This window comes from Anopheles arabiensis, chromosome 3 (genome assembly GCF_016920715.1).
Source record: "Anopheles arabiensis isolate DONGOLA chromosome 3, AaraD3, whole genome shotgun sequence".
NCBI lineage: Eukaryota > Metazoa > Arthropoda > Insecta > Diptera > Culicidae > Anopheles > Anopheles arabiensis.
This window is the reverse complement of record NC_053518.1, coordinates 86962-105994: the sequence shown is the minus strand read 5'-3', so window position 1 is coordinate 105994 and position 19033 is coordinate 86962. Positions and strand designations below refer to the sequence as shown.

General features: G+C 42.1%; 2 protein-coding genes and 1 long non-coding RNA gene across 5 annotated transcripts; 1 reads left to right on the top strand and 2 right to left on the bottom strand.

The window, feature by feature from the left end:
* LOC120901268 (sialin-like) lies at nt 1-2082 on the bottom strand. Its single transcript, XM_040308986.1, has 4 exons — nt 1961-2082; nt 711-1886; nt 600-640; nt 1-272 (listed from the first exon to the last, which is right to left on the bottom strand). The coding sequence occupies exons 1-4, from the start codon at nt 1992-1994 to the stop codon at nt 138-140; spliced, it is 1386 nt and encodes a 461-aa protein (XP_040164920.1). The 5' UTR covers nt 1995-2082; the 3' UTR covers nt 1-137.
* A 77-nt stretch (nt 2083-2159) lies between these two features.
* Nucleotides 2160-19025, bottom strand: LOC120901267 (putative inorganic phosphate cotransporter). 3 transcript variants are annotated; one of them, XM_040308985.1, is made up of 6 exons: nt 18900-19025; nt 18643-18764; nt 4383-5014; nt 3930-4314; nt 3594-3832; nt 2160-2978 (listed from the first exon to the last, which is right to left on the bottom strand). In XM_040308985.1, the coding sequence occupies exons 3-6, from the start codon at nt 4977-4979 to the stop codon at nt 2769-2771; spliced, it is 1431 nt and encodes a 476-aa protein (XP_040164919.1). In that variant the 5' UTR covers nt 4980-5014; nt 18643-18764; nt 18900-19025; the 3' UTR covers nt 2160-2768. The 3 variants fall into 3 exon arrangements, with proteins under 3 accessions (XP_040164919.1, XP_040164917.1, XP_040164918.1); XM_040308983.1 differs by lacking the exons at nt 18643-18764; nt 18900-19025 and adding an exon at nt 16847-17465; XM_040308984.1 differs by lacking the exons at nt 18643-18764; nt 18900-19025 and adding an exon at nt 9611-10110.
* Nucleotides 13063-14944, top strand: LOC120901269. The gene is made up of 3 exons (XR_005739287.1): nt 13063-13366; nt 13462-13895; nt 13996-14944. It is a non-coding gene; the product is annotated as an uncharacterized LOC120901269 (long non-coding RNA).
* Nucleotides 19026-19033: the final 8 nt, after the last annotated feature.

Genomic DNA, 19033 nt, shown 5'->3' with positions numbered 1-19033 from the left:
TGCAGTTCCAAAATAAAATTCGCTTTTTTACTCACTCTGCGGTACACGGTACAGGGTTAATTTTAATACAATGCATACGAAGCGAAATAAGCCATTCCATTTCTTCGTCGCATTCCTTTTCGTTGCATTCTTTACGTTCAATTATTGGCTGGCTGCCGGGGATAGTTCCACGGTTGAATATCGCCCGAAGCGAACAAGATGAATATCACGTTGCTTATGTTGAGGACAGCAAAAGCTATCCAAAATACTGTGCGCCACTCTTCTAACGTTTGCTGTTGGACAGAAGGAGAAGATTGATTAAATTATATACTGTGCAGTGACATTTTTTGAAGATATTGATGGAGTGAATATAGTAAATGCAGCTAATCTCCAAAGACAGAAAGACGGAACTAATCAATGTTACAAGTAAAAAATTGACCAAAACCATAAAATTCTTTCACGAGAGCATAGCAATTTTCCAAACTTACAATCTCGTATGCGGATTGCATACTACACAAGGCGTAAAACTAAACTGCTGAAGAACAGAATAAAAGCCTCCAAAGGTTCACTACACGAAGCATTACAAGCTACACATTCTGAACATTTCCCCGTACACTTACATTTGGAGTTAACAGGCCAGCCAAATAAGGAGTAACAATGCCTGTAAATAAATGATTATCAGTTAAATAATATCACATTTCAACTCTAGCCGCGCTCTCTCTCTCTCTCACCCGTAATGGCACCAATTCCATTAACCATGCCCATCAGCACACCGGCAAAGTTTGGACTAAGATCGTTCGTGTTAACCTTTACGCCGGGATAGAATCCCCCGAGAAAGGTAACGCACAGTGCAAAGTACGTTACTACCATGACCTTATCCTGACCCGTGTAAGACGCAGCCATCATGAAGCAGGCGGGCAGTATCGACCCGATTGTCGTCCACAGCTTGCGTGCGCTCGTGCGCGACATACAATCCTTCCGGATCTGTACGTCGCACAACCAGCCGCCAAAAATCGAAAACAGCCACATACTGAAAAAGGGTGTGTAGGTGACGAGCCCATTATCGCTCACCGAGACGTGCAGGATGCTTTTCATGTACTTTGGCAGATCGGTAATGATCAGATAGGTGCCCCAATCATGCCCGATCTGACCCGCTATCAGCCCCCACAGCGGACAAGACCTAAGAATGCTGTTCCAAGGAATTGGGTACGAGTGTACGCTCTTGCGGCTTTCGGCCAGCTGTTCCACCAGTTCGGCACGCTCCTGTTCGCTAATGTACGGATGCGTTTCGGGACTTTCGAAGCCAATGAACAGCCAAAACACGTACCAAATGATGGCGAGTGCACCCCAGATGTAGAACGTTGTACGCCAGGTGTTGTGCGCTTCGATAAAGTACCCGGTACCGATGCCACCAACCAACGCTCCAATCTGACAGCCGCTAAACACGAACGAACCGTAGAAGCCACGTTGGGAAGCCGGTATCCAGTGGGCAATGAGGGCACTCAGCACCGGGAAAGTCGCACCTTCCCCTATGCCCTCTACGACACGCACCATAATCAGTAACCACTTTCCACCAACATCAATCGCAAGCGGTGTCAGAATCGTGAGCACAGCCGTAATCAGAACACTCAGTCCGAGAAGATGTTTCGAGTAACGGTCCGCTATGAAGGCGGTCACAAAATGGGACAAGGTGTAGCCCCAGTAGAACGCCGACAAGATGATACCCTGCTCGTGTTCGTCCCAATCGAAAAAATCTTTGTCCGCTATGGAAACACCCGACATCGTGTCGTTACGGTCGCCGGTCATCACTGTAATGGCGAGATGAAGACAAATGCGCATAGTGTACTGGTTGAGGATGGCGAAAAATGTCATCATCACTAGGATGTGCTTCTTTGGGCAGCAGCAAACTACGGGAAAAGAGAAGGAAAATCGTTACCCAAACGAACCAAACGAAAAAAGAACAATACATATAATTACTTACGCTCTGCCATACAGGCGTTCAAACACTTCAACATGGTTGTGCCTTAATCCGTGACTGTGGCTTCGATTGTAACTACAAAACGAAAGATGTAATGCCTACTGCCATTAGATAACGCTGAGATCGTGTAACACCATTCCTTAGAGGAATGGATACTATGATCATGTCTGTATCAAAAAATTTAAAAAAAACTCCATCCACATAAAGCCTTTTGATTTGACCTTTATTTATCACTCCATTACTTTTCATTCTCGATTGCTATCGATCGCTTTCCCTGGAATGAAATCGAGCTATCGATCGCCTATTGCTATCTACGTAGCAGGTACAACTGGTACAATGGTATGTACGATCGTAATCCATCGCTGTTCTAGTGTACCCGTTTCAATTGCTTGCATGCTCCTATATCGTAAATTCTAACGCGTATTCAAGCTGATAAGTGGTATAAATAAATTCAACACAACAATATATTATCGCACTGAGCATCGAGGGGGGGGGAGGTTTTGTTAAACCTACACGTTTCAGTAGAGCAGTCGCGTGACCTATGGTCGGATTAACTATCAATCCGTACATTAGCACAATGGCATTGTACTCATATATAAAAGAAGGAATTTTTAAAATAAGCCATATTTTGTTGACTTACAGCGTGTGGTTTTCTCAACTTTCGATTGCTTCCTTTTCAAAAGCTTTTACTATTTGAAAGCAATTTCCTCTACTTCTCTACTATCACTCACGCAGACTCCAGGTTGATAGGTCCTGTGGACTGCAAGGGATCATTAGCCTACCTCTGAGAGCCTCAGGGCTAGCTCCTCTTCTACTGCTTTATGGCCTCTAGAGATTGTACGCTTTTCTTTGCATTTGCCGGAACGTCAATCGATTCACCCGCCTCGACCGATTTGTTCATCAGATGGGGCGTGTTCCAGGGCTGCACTTCACCCGACGCCCAGATGATGTATGCCAGATTGGTAACGTTGAAGATGGCAAACGAGATCCAGAACACAATGCGCCATTCTTCCAGTGTGTGCTGCAATGGCGGAAACAGTCTGATTAGAACGACCGGTGTGCAAACAGATAGTTCTATGGTAACGCAGATAGGTGGGCCGGGTTCGATTTTGGCACTGTTAATGAAGGTAAATATTCAAAGCTCTTATTTCAACATTTTTAGCGTCCCTAATAACGCGCAGTAGAACGCACTAAAGGCAAAAAAGAACATTATTAACTATGTAAATTATTTCCTAATCATGAACAGACTATTCACACATTAGACACAGTTTTTCAGCAATCTAATGATGTTTTTATGAAGTTACGCTGGTGTTATTCATCTCGCAAATCTATTTTTAACAATTTCATAATGTATGTTAATGGTTACCTCTGCAAAAACACGTATGTTTGGTCACCAAAAATCGACCTAATTCAGCAATAAAACTGTTTAGCACTACCACGCCTAATGGCACATGTTTACCTACACACGACCGTAGATTTACAATGTCAACAGCAAAAGCACCCCACACATAAGAAATCTCTCCAGCCGGAAAAAATATAACTCAAACGACCACACCAAAACCAAACCAATTGAAAAGCTACTCCGCTCCAAACGTACAAACACACATCGCCCGTGTTTCCGGTCATGATAACTTACATTGGGTGTCATTACGCCGACGACGTACGGTGCGATGATGCCGGTAATGGCGCCGATACCGTTCGTGATGGCCATCAGCGTGCCAGCGTAGTTTGGACTCAAATCGAGCGGATTGACCTTCATGCCGGGGTAGAACGTACCCATAAGACCCATGGCGAAGGTGAACAGCATGACGACGACTGCCTTTTCACACCCGGCGTACGACGCACCGACAATGAAACAGGCCGGACCGATTGAGGCTAGGCGGAGAGAGGGAGAGAAATGAAAATGTCATCAGATAGTTGCACTTTTTGCATCCATGATGCACAGCAGATGAAATGAAGATGTCACATTTACCAATGGTGGTGAATAGCTTGCGTCCGAAGGTGATAGTCATACGTCCAGAGGTAATGAGCCAATCGCTCAAAACGCCAGTGGACAGCGAGACGATCCACATGACCAGATAGGGTAGGGAGGAGTACAGTCCATTATCCTTGATGGAGAACCGCAGCACGTCACTCATGTACTTGGGCAGATCGGTAACCATGATGAAGAAACCCCAATCATGTCCGATCTGTGCGCAAACCAGCGCCATCATAGGGACACTGGTGAGGATATAGCGCCATGGCGTTGGTGGCAGTGTACGATCACGCTCCAACGTTCCCAGTTCCTGCTTCAGGTAAGCCTTTTCCTTTTCACTGATGAACGGATGAGACTCTGGATCACTGTAGCACAGCAATGTCTGTTGATTTCATGAAAATCTATTAAGAATTCACAACAAAACACCCGACCAAAGTCTCTGATACTTACAAAGATCACGAACCATAAGACGCCCAGCCCACCGAAGAAGTAAAACACCGACGACCAGCCTTCAATGTTGTGCAGCAACACGCCGGATAGCAGGTTGCCTAGAATCGTTCCCACTTGTCCACCGCCAAACACAAGCGAACCAAGCTTACTACGCTCTTTCGCCGGGATCCAGGTGGCCATCAGTGCGCTCAACGCAGGGAAGGTCGTACCTTCTCCCAGTCCCATCATCACACGAATCACGATCAGCGCCGTAGATCCACCGAGCTCCACCGCCCACGGGGTGATCAGTGTGAAGAAGGCCGTTGAGAGGATACCCAAACTAAGTGTCCACTTGCCGCCAAACTTTTCCGCCAGCATACCGCCGGGGATGTGCGTGATGACGTAGCCCCAGTAGAACGAGGATAGGATGATGCCCTGCAGCTCCTCGTCCCAATCGAACTCGCCTCCGGTGAAGTCATCCGGGTTGGCACTTTCGTCGATCGGACAGACGCCGCCGTCCTCTTCGGTCGCCCCGTGCGATTTGTTGACCATCTCCGTGATGGCGATCGACAGCGAGATACGCATCGTGTACGCATTCATGATCGCCAGGAAGCCCATGATCGCTAATATCACCCGCTGTGGGATGATAAAGACTGATGGAATAGAAATATAGAAAGAAATTAGGTTAAAATAATGAAGGCAAATATAAAGATTTCCCTTGTCTGCATCCGCTAATGGTTATTTAAAACAGACAAGGAAATGTACCTTCTACATACAAACACATGTAGCATATGCTTTATGGAGTGTGAAAAGTAGGTTACGTTTCGATCTTCTATACAACCTTCACGCATGAGTCGAATAGTTTGTAAACAGACCTGCAGAACAGCAATCAACTTATGCTAAATATTTGCGTTGTAACTACTTGTCTAACATCTTGTGTCCTTGCTACAACAGCATTGCTAAAGCTGAATTGTAAAAAGGCATTCAATTATCACATATGTTCACAGCCAGTTCTAAAACTGTGATAGAGCCTTTTTTCTTTCATGAAATAGATCATATAAAACATCAACACGATAATAAACCCCATTTCTGCTTCATCTGCATAAACGGAATGGGTAGAAAATCACCATCGAGTGGATCTATTTTCTCGCCATTTACGTGGGAAAAGGGGGACAGAACAAACATCATGAACTGTTCAGCGATCGCGATCAATGATGAAGTGAAAACGGGGGAAACCCTTTGTGTTCGTTCGGGTTGGAAATTCATATTCTATGCATTGAATTTGTTCGATGTGTAATCGCTAACCTATCGCCCCTACTATGAACTTTGGGCGGTTGGTGCGTGTTATCGAGTAGACGTTCTATTGTCAGACACTTTGTAACGGTACTGGAGAATCTACTTCCCCTACAACACAATGCTCGGTGAAAAAGACTGACCGAACGTGGTGTGTGTGTATATAGTTTATGGTGCACAGTACGAACAAATAATCACTGCCGATACTCGACGTGCGGTCGTAAATTCATCAACCGACTAGTGTACTCCCACACATACCCTCGTTCGATTATTGTGTCTGTGTGTGTTTTGTGGTTTAACAACATTGAATTGCACCCTTCGCTTGCCTGCTTGAAGGGATGTAATTGCCATCAATCATGGATTCTACCTCCACTCACTGATGGAAACCACTGATCATAATAAGGCGCTGATATCAGAGCTGTCAGACCTTAAAGTGCTTATAGACGGCTATAGGGACGGCTCTCTAATCTGAGATAAGATTTCTTTGGGGCCAGGCTGGCCGACCACCAGTTTTTTATCTCGGATGTTCGCTACTGGTCCCTCAGGTTAATCAACGAAGTGATGTTTATCTAGTAGAACAATTCAATTACTTCGATAAACCCTGTCTTGCGTGGGGAGACTCAAACAACACCCTCAATAGGTACATTTTGCCTAATGATTGGCATACTTCCATAGGAGATAGTGATCTTCCAAAGTAAAACAAAAAAACGCAAGAGAAATACCGATTACGTGTGTGATGACTGTATTGTCCAATGTCAAACCATTTGCACTGGTCGCTTTGAACGCCATCGCAGCGCAAACAAGCAAATATCAATAAAAGCAATGTGAGATGTTTTTACGCTTTATTGTTTTTGGAATTCCCCCGAAAATAGAACTCCCCGTTTCGGATGACAAAATATCCATGCAAATATTATCCAAAAAATCCTCTATCTTCCCCTCCCTCTACCGGTTTAATCATTGCAGCAAACACATTTGGCGTTACTTAAATCGTAATCTTTTGTAAAAAGGATTTGTGGCTGGGATTTCTCCACGAAAACAAACTTCCCGCCCCAGCACTCACCAGGGATGACCGCCGGGCCCCACTTATGCGAAATGTTTGTTTGTTTTCATTAAAGTGATAAACTCGAATACGAGCAAATATTAACGCGCAAACTATACAACCAACCACTCTCTTGTAGTGTCTCTCTTGTAGACAGTAAGAGCTGGACGATGATCCGATAATCGACTTTGGTCGGGAGTACTTGAAATGTTTTATCCCTGTCCTAGATTCATGCTTGCGTGGCATGAATGCCCATCGATGTCGATGTGCCCAGATATGTAAAAGTGTAATACATTTCAATGGAATTTGAAAAATTACAAACAGGAAACTCTTATGTGTTGCTATGTGTTGTTTTCATGCGGTAATGGAAATAATAGAGAGCCGAATCTGTCCCAACTCAAAATACATTTACTGGAATCAACAATGATCTTTACCGGACAATAAAATTGATTTGTTCCGTGGTTGATTCGTGGAAATCATTTGCGGTTTATCAATGTGCTAATGTTACCGAACCTAAGCCAATTTAATTTGTTCCGCAATTTTCCTTCAATTGCTCCCTGAGGTTTCACATGCAACAGAACCAGTCATACACCGTATGGTTGAAAAATTTACATTACGGCCTTCATGTTATTAAAAACAGAAAATTTCTTGGTTTTAACAATTGTTTAAAATAGTGTACTAAAATTTTTAGTAGCTTTATGTAGTTTCCATTGATGTTGTTGTAATTCAACCACCGTTCTCCAGACAATGGTACGGAAAATGTTGTCTAGACAGACCTTGAACTTGACAGAGGATGCGTACGAACACCGACAGTGCTACTGCGTCAGTAGGGATCCACGTTGCGTGTTTTGTTTCGAATTTTCCAATTACATTGTGTCTTTGTTTCCAAAAATCATACACGTAATAAGAAATGAAAACAAAAGTGACAAATCTTCCTGGAAAACGCCATCGAAACTCAGGTTAAACAGTGGCACCATGTATAAGTATGTTGTACCGCATACACAGGCTATTGCGTGCTCTAAAGACAAATGTTTCACAAGTGGGAAAAAATGCTCTGTGGTTCACATTCTGCACACTTTCTATTCCTACTGCTTCACATTTCCTTGGCAAAGCATGGAAACATACTCTCAGCGCACAAATATATAAATATCGATTTGGAAATAGTACGGAAAATTCATCACTTAACAAACAATTAAATCAGAGGTTATATAGCGATCGGTTATGCATTCCCATGCAAATCACAGGCATTGCATTCAATGGTACTCATCTCTGGTTTAATCATGGGCGATAGCTCGTGCGGGCCTTAAGTAGATCATTAATCAGATGCTATTTTCACTTCCTTCTAGTTGTGTAATGCTATTCATGATCCATTTTCCGGTTACTCATTCCGTTGAGCGTGCATTGCGCCTTGTTTCTATTTTATGTTTTATATGTTCTTCCTATCTTTGATAATCGGTTGCTCCCAAAAGATCTCTTTCTCACTCCAAACGACTCATTTAGTTTTATCCACTGTTAAAAATAGCAAGAAATTTCTACCATAAACGCTTCGCCCATTGAGAGCCTTAACAAAGCTTTGGCAAACAAACCACCCATAGACACATATTTTCCATATACGTTAAGTAAATAGTAAACACACAAACCGACCCGGTCCAATGGCTCATTTTAAAAAAGGCAACATAAATACACACGAAATCAAACGTGCGACGACAATGCCTTCCATGTTGGCCGACGATCGCCGCCCGCCCGTTCGGCTTTGTTTGATCGACGAAGTGTCTGCCGCTTTCCGATCAACGGATCGATAATGACACAAATTGTTAATGACACATAAATGTTCATTCGATGTTGAGTTTATTCGAATGAAGCGCATCTTGGGATGGTTTGTGCAAGATTCTGGTCGTCCATTTGAATAAATTATAAACAGAGTATGAAACGTGCGTTTTATTCAAGAAATATTGTCAAAAGAAGGTAAAATGTGTTTGTCAGTACTATACTTGAAAGCAACATTTATTGCCGTCATTATTATCCATCAGAACGAATAATCTCTATTTAATCCATTTTGTTAAGCTGTGCCTATCTGCACATGTGAATCTTGCCAAACCGCAACGGAATGTGCATAACAAATTGATGCAACAAACCTTATCACGCCTTTACAAAAAAAATCTGTTCAACTCATCACGTGTAAAAACACATTCTCTTGTTGTGTTATATGTTATATGTGTCATTCAACGACTCCAGAGCCGATCGTCAATGCAAAACCTATCTGGAACGCAGCATAGACACTATCCTCTCACTAGACAGCAAATGCCGGCAAAAGCATTGCAAATTTAGTCGTTTGAGCACCATGATTACCCGAGATAAGGCAAGTGTAAGCCACAAATGCCTTGCAAAGAAGAATGTTAGACTTTAATATCACATTTTATAATTGATTTAAAAAGGCGAATGAGCAACCCGTCGTTTACCGGCTTGGGTGACATTGACCCATCGACATCATTGATGCTTCTCTCCATAATTCACATGGCATACATCATTCAGAGAGGGAGAGTGAAGATGGGAAGGAGGGAAGAAATGTATCTACTACGAATGGATAGTTGATTGGATGTCCAGGGGCAACGAGTCGGAGAACTGCCTGCACTAAACACCATTTGCAAACTATTTACAACTTCACACTCATTAAAAAGTCTCAAAAACTAACGGCTACAAACTAAAAAACATTATACAATGCCACAACAATTTGTGGTAAGCGAACAAATGCAATGTACCTAACTAACACACGCTGAAGGCTTAATGTTGTAACAATTTTGCAACAACCAAAGCGTTGTGATTTTGTTTCTATTACAATTTGATCGTTAATTTTATCGTTCTTAGCACACTTTTAGCCAAGCTCTGCGGAAAGCAAACGCTACTCTACGCTACTCACATCGGGATACCCGCTGCTGCCAGCTGGAACTATACATAGTGATGGCAGTTTTTCTTCAGCACACTTTCCACAACAAATACGAGATAGAGAAATATACAAATACAATCACACTGTGACGATGTACGCGTCCAACGCGACGACTTTCGCCACAGCCGAAACCCTCAAGAATAGTCTTTAGAGGTGGATGGGTCGGTGTACAGTTAAAACTTTCGCCCTTTTTGTTGCACCAACTTTGGCTGCTGGTAAATCACATCCACCATTTGGCATTGGCACAGAATAATTTCTTATATTCACACATAAACACTATACGCAACACAGCCGGCGAATGTAAATTCACATTTTCGTTAAATTTTCGCAAACCAAAACGCTGAATACAATCCAACCGAGCAGAGCTGACTTCAGGAATGGAAAATCGCGTTCGCACTAGTGACACGGCAACTGTAGCAAGCTCGTCGTGGCCATTGGGACGTTCGCGAGCCGATTGAACCGCCAAGCGCAAACGAAACGCTCATAAATAATTGTCCAGACACCTGAGCAACCGCCATTGTATCGCCCCCAGCGTATCAGGTGCAATCGTGCAAGAGACGCGGAGAGTGGAGCGTTAGGTGTGTGGAGGGGAAAAAGGGTTGGGGGTTGGTGGCGTAGGTGGACTGGCTTATCGAACTGAGCGTATGCGTGTGTATGAAAAGTTGGTTGTTGCTCGCGCAGGTGTAAGCGCATCAGTAGTAGTCGTCATCACCGTACTAGGTAGCAAGGGAAGAGAGCTAATCAAACTACTACTACAAGTATGGATGGTATGTTAATGGTTTATGATGTTTAAGTGTTCCAATAGGCCAGTGTTTCAATAGTGTTTCAATGTGGTTGATGGGTAGGGAAAGCTCAAAAGCTAATACATCTTGTAGGGATGGATTTAAATTTCTTAGAATTCTTAATTTATTGATGTTTTTATTGCAAATGTTTAGGTCCCGTAAGCGATACCCGTAGGAAAATCACATCATGAATAATGCTAGACACTTGAAGTAATCGTCCAATTCAGAAACCTTCCAGTAAAAATTTCTGAAGTGTTCTCGTCCTCTAGCAGAGCATCACTTAATTTGTATTGAGGTGATAATTTCTTATCTGTTTATTTTTTCCAAATCCATCTACATTCTTTATTATCTCTTCATGCACGCCAACGGGGAATAAACACATACAATCTGGGAAATACTATAAAACTTAAATTTTTCAACAACGGCATTCCAATAAAAGCTCTTGCAGAAATATTCACATCTTCCAGCGCAAAGTATGTTAACCATATGGTAAGGTTTATTGTGGGGAAGAACTGCCCATCCCGTCATTGATAAATACTGTGCTGCTTTGTGCTCATGTCGCGATAGTGTCGTAAAAAGCAGGGTACTCAATCGCTTCTGCAATCGGGTTCGGCGAGGATTTTAATCCCATAAATCAATCAATTGTTCGTGGCCCATCGTGCCCTCCATGAAGACCCAAGATACCAATGAAGCAGCAGATAGCATTTGTAGAGGCATGTCTATAATAACGGGGAAAGATTGTAAATTCGAATGCTTTTCGGAGGTTTATAATGCCCGTAGTCGATAAAAGCCAATAATCGGTCACCAGAGTGGCATTGGGAGCTAATATCTGTGGGATTCCGGGCCGTATTGATCTATATTAAGTTTATGCCACCATAAAGGGTTAGATAGTGCCGGTGCAACGTAGAAAGGAATGATTCCATTGATAGATGAAGACAATGTAACTCATAATTTGTTGGACATTTGTCGGCAGAGCAATGCAAAATCATGCAAAATTCTTATTTTAACTCAATTCCTAGTTAAAATATTCACAACAATGGAATTAGAACACAATATAGAGCCTTCTTCTTTTTTCAATCCTGCTCCAAATACACACGCACTTATCTTCGCATCTTTACGCACACATCCCCAGGTAAGACGCTTCGTTGTGATGAAAATGAAACACAGCCCAGTGCATTGCCATCTCCACATAGTACGTTACGCCACAATGTCGCCCTTAACTAGCAGTGGCTTCTGTGCTGCTTAAAACTCCCACCCCATGATATACGACGATAAAGTCCCATAATTAGGCCAACATCAATGATACGGGACCACTGCTCTTCCTCTCTTACCTGTGTTGTGTGAGTAGCATGAGAAAAATGGGCCCTTTTTATGAAGTAAATAAAACAAAATCATTCAAGTGCAGTTCAGCATCGGTGTACACAAAGTGTTTCATGTGGGGCTGATATGATAATTCGCCACATCTTTCAACTTTCCGTGACAATATGTGGGTATCTCTGTTCAGCTTTGAGACGATGGAATCGTATGTTGGGATTGTTTAAAAGAAAAAAAGCTGTACAAGACCGGATTTCCATTAGTCGAAACACAACATTACGGGCCTGACATATTAGGCCGATGATGTTTAAGTGAAACAAGGGACAGCATTATCGACAGCAAGAGTCTTGAATGGCGTATAAACAACAAAACCAATGATAGCGCGTGTGTGCGGCCGCGCTATTATCCGAGGGTAGTTGATATACAATCAGCTAATAATGACAGGGGAAGCGGGTGTCGAAAAAAAAGAAAAATATGATCACCCTTTTTATGAAGTGAGCAGCTGCACCTCGAAGCTATCATCGACAAGCGAGAGATAACACACTAGTTGGGTCGCTTCTTTCGTTGCGAGATGAGATGATTCGAACCATTTATGTCGTTGAGTTATTCTGCGGCTCTTCGTGTTACCGCGTGCCGACCAACAAATCCAACCACGCGCTCCAAGCGCTAGATGAACCAACGGTAGTCACTCGTGTGCTATCTCAGATCGTGTTCGATGACCATCCATCTATGAGCGACACTTTATGAATCCTTCCTGCGATAACAATATTATGTGGGGGTAGGCTGGCGATAGGCGCCGTACACGTATCGGGCAAGGTCTTGCCTGCCTAAAAACACTCGGATTGAAGCGACTGGAGTTCGTTGATTCGCTTTTCTTTGCTGTGACATGAATCGCAAAGTATTGCGGATATGACGGAAATGCTCCTCTTGGGTCTCTTTCGCCTCTGAACGAATTGAGTTGAGAACTATTTGATTATATTGAAGAAGTGAGATTCGGTTAAATCTAAATGATGCAGCATATAAATTTCATAATTTCAATATAAATTTCGAAGTGATGTGTTTGCTTATTGACTTGAACCCTCCAATATTTTCATAAATACATTGAAACGGCTGATCTGTTGGAGGAAACTCCTTTGAGTAACACAACTTCGTAGACGTGCGTCAACAATACGGCATCGTCGTAATAGGCAATTAATTTAGTTAATTATTTAATCGAAACATTTTCCTGATTTGTTTTCTACTTCAACAGAATGGAAAAAAATCTTGAATGTATGACACCTGCCACAAATTAGCAAAAATCATCAGTTTCAGGTTGATATGTACGTGCTCCGAAAGCTCATTTCATGGTTGGTAAAGCTTCCCATAAAAGTTATTTTTAACGCGCTTACTTCGATGCCGGTCCTGCCGCACATCGGTACACGCTCGAAGTAAACATAAAATCTACAGTCAAATCATAACCTTCGCCTTGCAGACGAACGCAAGTTACCGCTTGCTACAGTAATTGGCATTCAAACAGGCCAATCGATGTACGCCGCATAAAAAAACAATCAATCAACGAAAAAAAATTCTCGCAAAAACGTACATTCTTTATAAGCTACTTTTAAGTGTAACTTAAATTCCTTCTCCCCGTTGTGTAAAGTATATCCGAATCTTCAACAGCAAAAACCACTTCAAACGGCTGGTAAATGTAAATTCTCTGCCTACCTTTCTCGTCTCGTTCCTTTGCAGTGAAACAATTTACCACCATCTTTTTGGTAAGGCATTTCGCTACATACATGCATCATCCCGCCCGCTCTAGGCCCACCGAAGTGATTTAAACAATAGGACAAACTGTCTGTCTGTCTGTCGGCTTATCCCGTCATCGTTGTCTTGGTCATTGTCCCCCAAAAACAGGAAGCATCAAATGTGTCCCTTGTCCTCCGTACACACGACCGGCACGCAGAGACCGAGAAACGAAACCGAAAACCGTTTGATGTTAATGAAAACGGAATGAAATTAATTTGCCCCAACAAGACGATATACCCGGTACGCAACACTTCAAAGAGCGCAGCAGCACCCGGATGAGACCAGATTCCTTTGATATTTTCACTTCAAAGATGAACGCGCTCGGCCAAGTATCAGGATCGCACGAAGCTCGGGAGGATGCACCGGCATTTTAGTAGGTGAGTTTGTAACAAACCCAATCCAACCCCAGGCAGAGAGCTAGGGAAGCGCTGTGTGTGTGTATCTTCTAACCAAGGACCTTTTGGTATCATCATTTAGCAACAAACGAACCGGAACTCGAGTGAAGCCGGGGAAGAGCACAAGACTTTGACCGCTGCTGAGGAATGGCTGTGTGCTTTGTTTGAAGTGCTCTCCAGAGATCCACCCTCACTCAATGACTGAATGGGGACATGGCTGTTACTACAGAAAGGGTGAGTGAAATATAGATAAAAAGCGAAAGTTGCATAGAAGAGAAAGAAAAAAAACACAACAAGCAGTGTACAACAGTAACAACACTTAAACTTTTCATCTGATCCCCTGGCGCATAGCGAAATGTTGGAAAAGTCTTTTGTCCCAAAGAAACAATAATGACGACTGTTTGTCGGTTCGCCAGAAGAGGACATCTTCCGGTTTTTTCTGTAGATGTTATTATTCTAAGCACACACACAGCGGGTTAGTTGAGCAGCACCATCCGCAGCTTTGTGACTGGGTCAATAGCACGAGTCAATGTTGCAACCAAACCACCTCCATCGTATTCGCGCTGGACGTGGCCAATGGTGATAAATGCAAATGACCCAGCTGTTGCAACTGCTGTTGCTGTTGGTACAGAACATGTGGCGCCTTCTGGACTTTTGAGTTTTTGTTTCCAATACACATAGTTATGCCCGCGATTGATGATGCACTGTAGCGCGCGTGGGGGTCGTGGATAATGATCGCGGTCTGTCTGTATAAAATGCAACTGCTAAACACCCTCTGCGTAACACGATAATGAAGTTTTACGGGTTCTCCTGTGGTTCGTCAGAGGAACTGTCCTTTCCGTGAACAAGATTTATGAAAAGGTGAACTGCACAAGTGAAGCACTCGTCGTTTTAAGATCAATAGAAAATCATCAAACATTCTCGACATTATGCGATTCCAGAACAGGTCAATTCTCGGTCTTAGGTTAAGATGGAATCAACGAACTTTTTTATTAGATTTCGGCTACATGATACATGCGCGTTATTAAATTTCTGAGAAACAGGAAAATAAATTAATATTTTCTGTTAGCAAAATTAATCGACTATTCATTTTTGTCGCATCATCAAGGGTTCATATGCATTGCTTCACGCTATCTTAATCGAAAGCAAACCGAGTTCCTGTATCCGTCCGATCGAGTCCGATCCTGTATCCGTAACAGATATCAGACACACTTTTAAGATAACAACGTAACGTGTCAAAATATTCGTACGCTCACTCACCCATTTACAAAATGGTTCATCCGAATGTTTCGTAAGTAATTATTCTTCTACCACTACAAACGCAAGTTATTTCCACACACTCCACAAGCATACAGGGTTTCTCTAGCCAGTTCAACATCGGAAGCAAACAATTGTATCCGGTAAAATACATTTCAACCAGTGCAGCAAAATGTTATGAGCATCACGAGCTTTTCACCAACGAAAACAATGAATAAATCCATGGTAGCTTGACGCATATTGCTGATACTCAATGAAAGTGCGTCATGACATGCCGGAACTGACATGCGAGTGTTTGAGTCAAACACGATACTCTGACTGACAAGCTGAACTTAATGCCGGCGCAAGCATAATCCTGTTTTTTTCTGGCTGTGAACAGTACTGCCAAATGCCACTATTTCAGTCACCAATACTCATGACTGAAATGAAGTTCAAGTCAGCTAACGTACACAACTGTAATGATCAAAGATGATACTCAAACAGTTGATAGACCAATCACATGCTTGGTGACATTTTGTTTCGTATTCAACTCTTGGTCACTCACTTGGTCACGGCATTTTTTGTTGGTGATAATCACGACATTCTTGGAATATACGTGGCGTGTGGTCTCAAGCAACAGGAAGCGTGGGGTCGCAAAAATGTCAGGAAGCATGCATTGGTCACACCAAATGTTTTGAGTATCACCTTTGATTATCATAATTGAGTACGTGACGCTGACATGGATTTTGTTTCAGTCAGATTTTTTTATGACATTGGCAGTGACATTTTGTAGCACTGATTTCAACAATAACAATGGAAAATCGAATAATATGTCATTGGGTGCTCGGTAAACGCTCGACCAAAGTATATGTATGATACAGGTCGATGCATAGCTCTTTTTTGCACTAATACAAAGATCATGGATTTGACAGTTGCCTCGTCCATTTCTACACGTACACAAACAAGCTCTGAGTGAACAGGGTGTTAATTTGGCGAGCATTTTTACCTAGTGCGGAGCTTTTTTCGTTTTTATTTATTTAATAGAATTAATAATATGTTCAAATGTGTTCTCCCTGCGAAAATTCGCCCCAAACACAAGGGCTTTACTAAAAATGAACTGTTTTTGATGTTCCAATTTCTTCACAATATCACATAAATTTGGGTGTTTTTGGGGTGTGTGGCACTCATAATTTTTTTTTTTTATTGAGGATTATCCGGGCAGCTCGGGACCGGATGGTTTTCGGTTAATCGATACCCGATAAGAAATTCATATAAAAAATATAAAATGCACTGGTTTTACAAACAATTCAATAGTACAATATTATTCTAATCAATAACTTTAGATTTAATAACTGTCCACGAACAAAAAATGAAACTCTAAAATATCACTACACGACACTAGAAAGATGCATAAAAAAAAAGTTTACTAACTTGACTATCGCTGCTTATGTTTGCCTCGATTGAAGAGCTGTCAAATTTATGCGAACGGTTAAGCCGCCTGCTGGTTAATCCGTCCCCGTATAATCGACGTTCTACTATACTTACTTTCATTAGTCAATTCCTTAGGCATGCATCGACCTGTATCCTATATGGACTTTGCGCACGACATTCATTTGACAATGTTGAATAGGGATTTTACGGATTGGAAATGAAGCTAACAATGTTGAGCTGGCTAGAGAAACACCGTATTAACATACCTTGGGACAGCCATTCCAAACAGCGATGACGATACGGTGCTTCATACTCCTCCTGAGGCAAGACCTCCCTTAACCCAACATTCGAAGACGTCCCCTCCAAATCCACGACCGGACACAACAGTTTGTCACTCAACAGCGGTTCCTTCTCGCCAGACGTTCCAGCGGAGCTAAAATTAAACATTTTCACACCACCTCTGCACCGCAAGGAACTAACAGTACAACAATATTAACTTTTGCTCCACATTACCACCACGAGACTGATCCAAACGGTTGGAAGGTGCAGAGAAACTGCAAAACTCGAGCATTTACTCGTCTTCTTAAAACAAGAAGCGTTCTCCGTCAGCAGGTTGTCTCGGAAGTGGCACCCATAATTAGTAAGTCCGGGTGGCTTAAAATTGACACTGGGTGATTAACTGATAACGCGCCCTGTTAGATCACGCGGGATGCTGAGCTGTGCTTTCTCTCGTACTCGTCCCGGCCCGGCCTGAATACGTTCGTTTGACAATTCTGAACCGAATCGACCTCCATCGCACTACTTTGTAAGCTGCGGTCTAGCCTCGTTCCGATGCCTAGCAGATAACGCGGCAAAGGGTAAGGCAGCTGCTTACCCGAATAATCCAAGCAAAAAACATGATTCTCTACGCATAGCGATACCTTATAGATTAGGCGTATAAAAAGGTTTTTTTATGATGATGATTGTTTTGTCTTCTTTGTAACATATCATACACCATACATCCATACACGGTGATGAACGCAAATACCAATGATGAACCAATACACCAACAAACGCTGTACGTTGTTTTGTTTTTCATGGCGTATTTGAGGTTTGGAGAGTAAACTCTCTCTTTCTCGCTTTGTTTTAACGATCCTAGAGTGGCTATGTCAAGTCATGTATTATACCGTTATTTTATGGTTGAGATGATTTATGTATTTCTAGAACTAGCGCCAGACTTCATCAAAAGAAAACTGTGACACGTGCAACCCACACAGTGATACAATGATCATTGTCATCTCATTTCCCAAACGATCAGTTTTATTTTAACACGTTCAGTCTTAGGACCAAGGCCTGTGTAGGAACGAGGTCAAATATTAGCCAAAATCGGATTGGCCATCTTGGATGCCATTTGACAGCAGAAAGCCCTTGAAAATGCATCATTCCCTCAAACATTTACTGTTACAGACATACATACTCTTCCTGTAAAATGTATGAACCAATTAACATTTTTCTTGCAATGATCCGACCAGAGACCGATTTATCATGTTGATTAGAAATAAAATTTTAATCGAAAAGGGCTCTTAGATGTCAAACTGCCTGTAACGAACTTTTGGCTACTTGTCAAATCGTTCTACAATACGGGACCTCGTTCCTACACTGTCCTTGCCTAGGACGGTCTCTAGGGATCACCAGTGATATCTCCCTGGGGACCTCCGTTAATCTATTACTGAGAGAAACAACTGTACTTTACCCATAAGAATAGTCTAAAAATGATCGCGGTTGACAAAAATCTCCTCGCACATACAACAGTACAGATGAACAGAGAATAGTTGAAATTATAGCAAAAAATCACATTTGCTGCAGTTTGCTAAATGCATATTTGGATCAACTAAATAAATAAATTCAATTGCTTGCGTTGATGATGCCGCAGAACGCAAAGTTACAGAAAATAAGCGCCAGGCTGAACGTGTAAAGTATTGAATAAAACATGATTGTACTGTTTCGTTTCACGTGCATCATTTAGCTTCAATTATTTAGGTTTATATCACAAAAAAACAATATTAATATCTTTTGAACTCACCGCAAGTTGGTGAACAACGTCACATGTCTTCGACATCATCTTTACCGAAGTCATTAAGAACTAAGCTTTTAATGCAAATCTTTCAATTTCTTGCTGATTTCTACCGGTTGAAAGATATGGAGCTGAAATGAAAATAAACAAGATTGTTAAACAGATTTGTTATTTACTCACATGTTTTCATTTCTTTCGGAAAGCCCTGTTGCTCCCACTGTCAACATTCTACGGCTTTTCAGCCATCTAAACTCTTCTACTTTTACTTTAGCGAGAAAGGGTACATATATCCTCCTCAGTTTGTTCCATCTAAACTCATTTTCACTAAAGAAAAATGTTAGAAAAAGCGCCAACTGCAATTCGTTTGTTGTTTACAGTGAACAGCTGATGTATTGTTTAT

Coding starts and splice junctions, on each gene's coding strand:
- LOC120901268 (XM_040308986.1), bottom strand. CDS start 1,994: ATGTTGAAGTGTTTGAACGCCTGTATGGCAGAGC. Junction 641..710: donor TGGAATTGGTGCCATTACGG/GTGAGAGAGAGA, acceptor ATTTATTTACAG/GCATTGTTACTCCTTATTTG. Junction 273..599: donor CTGGCCTGTTAACTCCAAAT/GTAAGTGTACGG, acceptor TCTGTCCAACAG/CAAACGTTAGAAGAGTGGCG.
- LOC120901267 (XM_040308983.1), bottom strand. CDS start 17,027: ATGTTTAATTTTAGCTCCGCTGGAACGTCTGGCGAGAAGGAACCGCTG. Junction 3,833..3,929: donor CAAGCTATTCACCACCATTG/GTAAATGTGACA, acceptor CTCTCCGCCTAG/CCTCAATCGGTCCGGCCTGT. Junction 2,979..3,593: donor TCGGCGTAATGACACCCAAT/GTAAGTTATCAT, acceptor CCGCCATTGCAG/CACACACTGGAAGAATGGCG.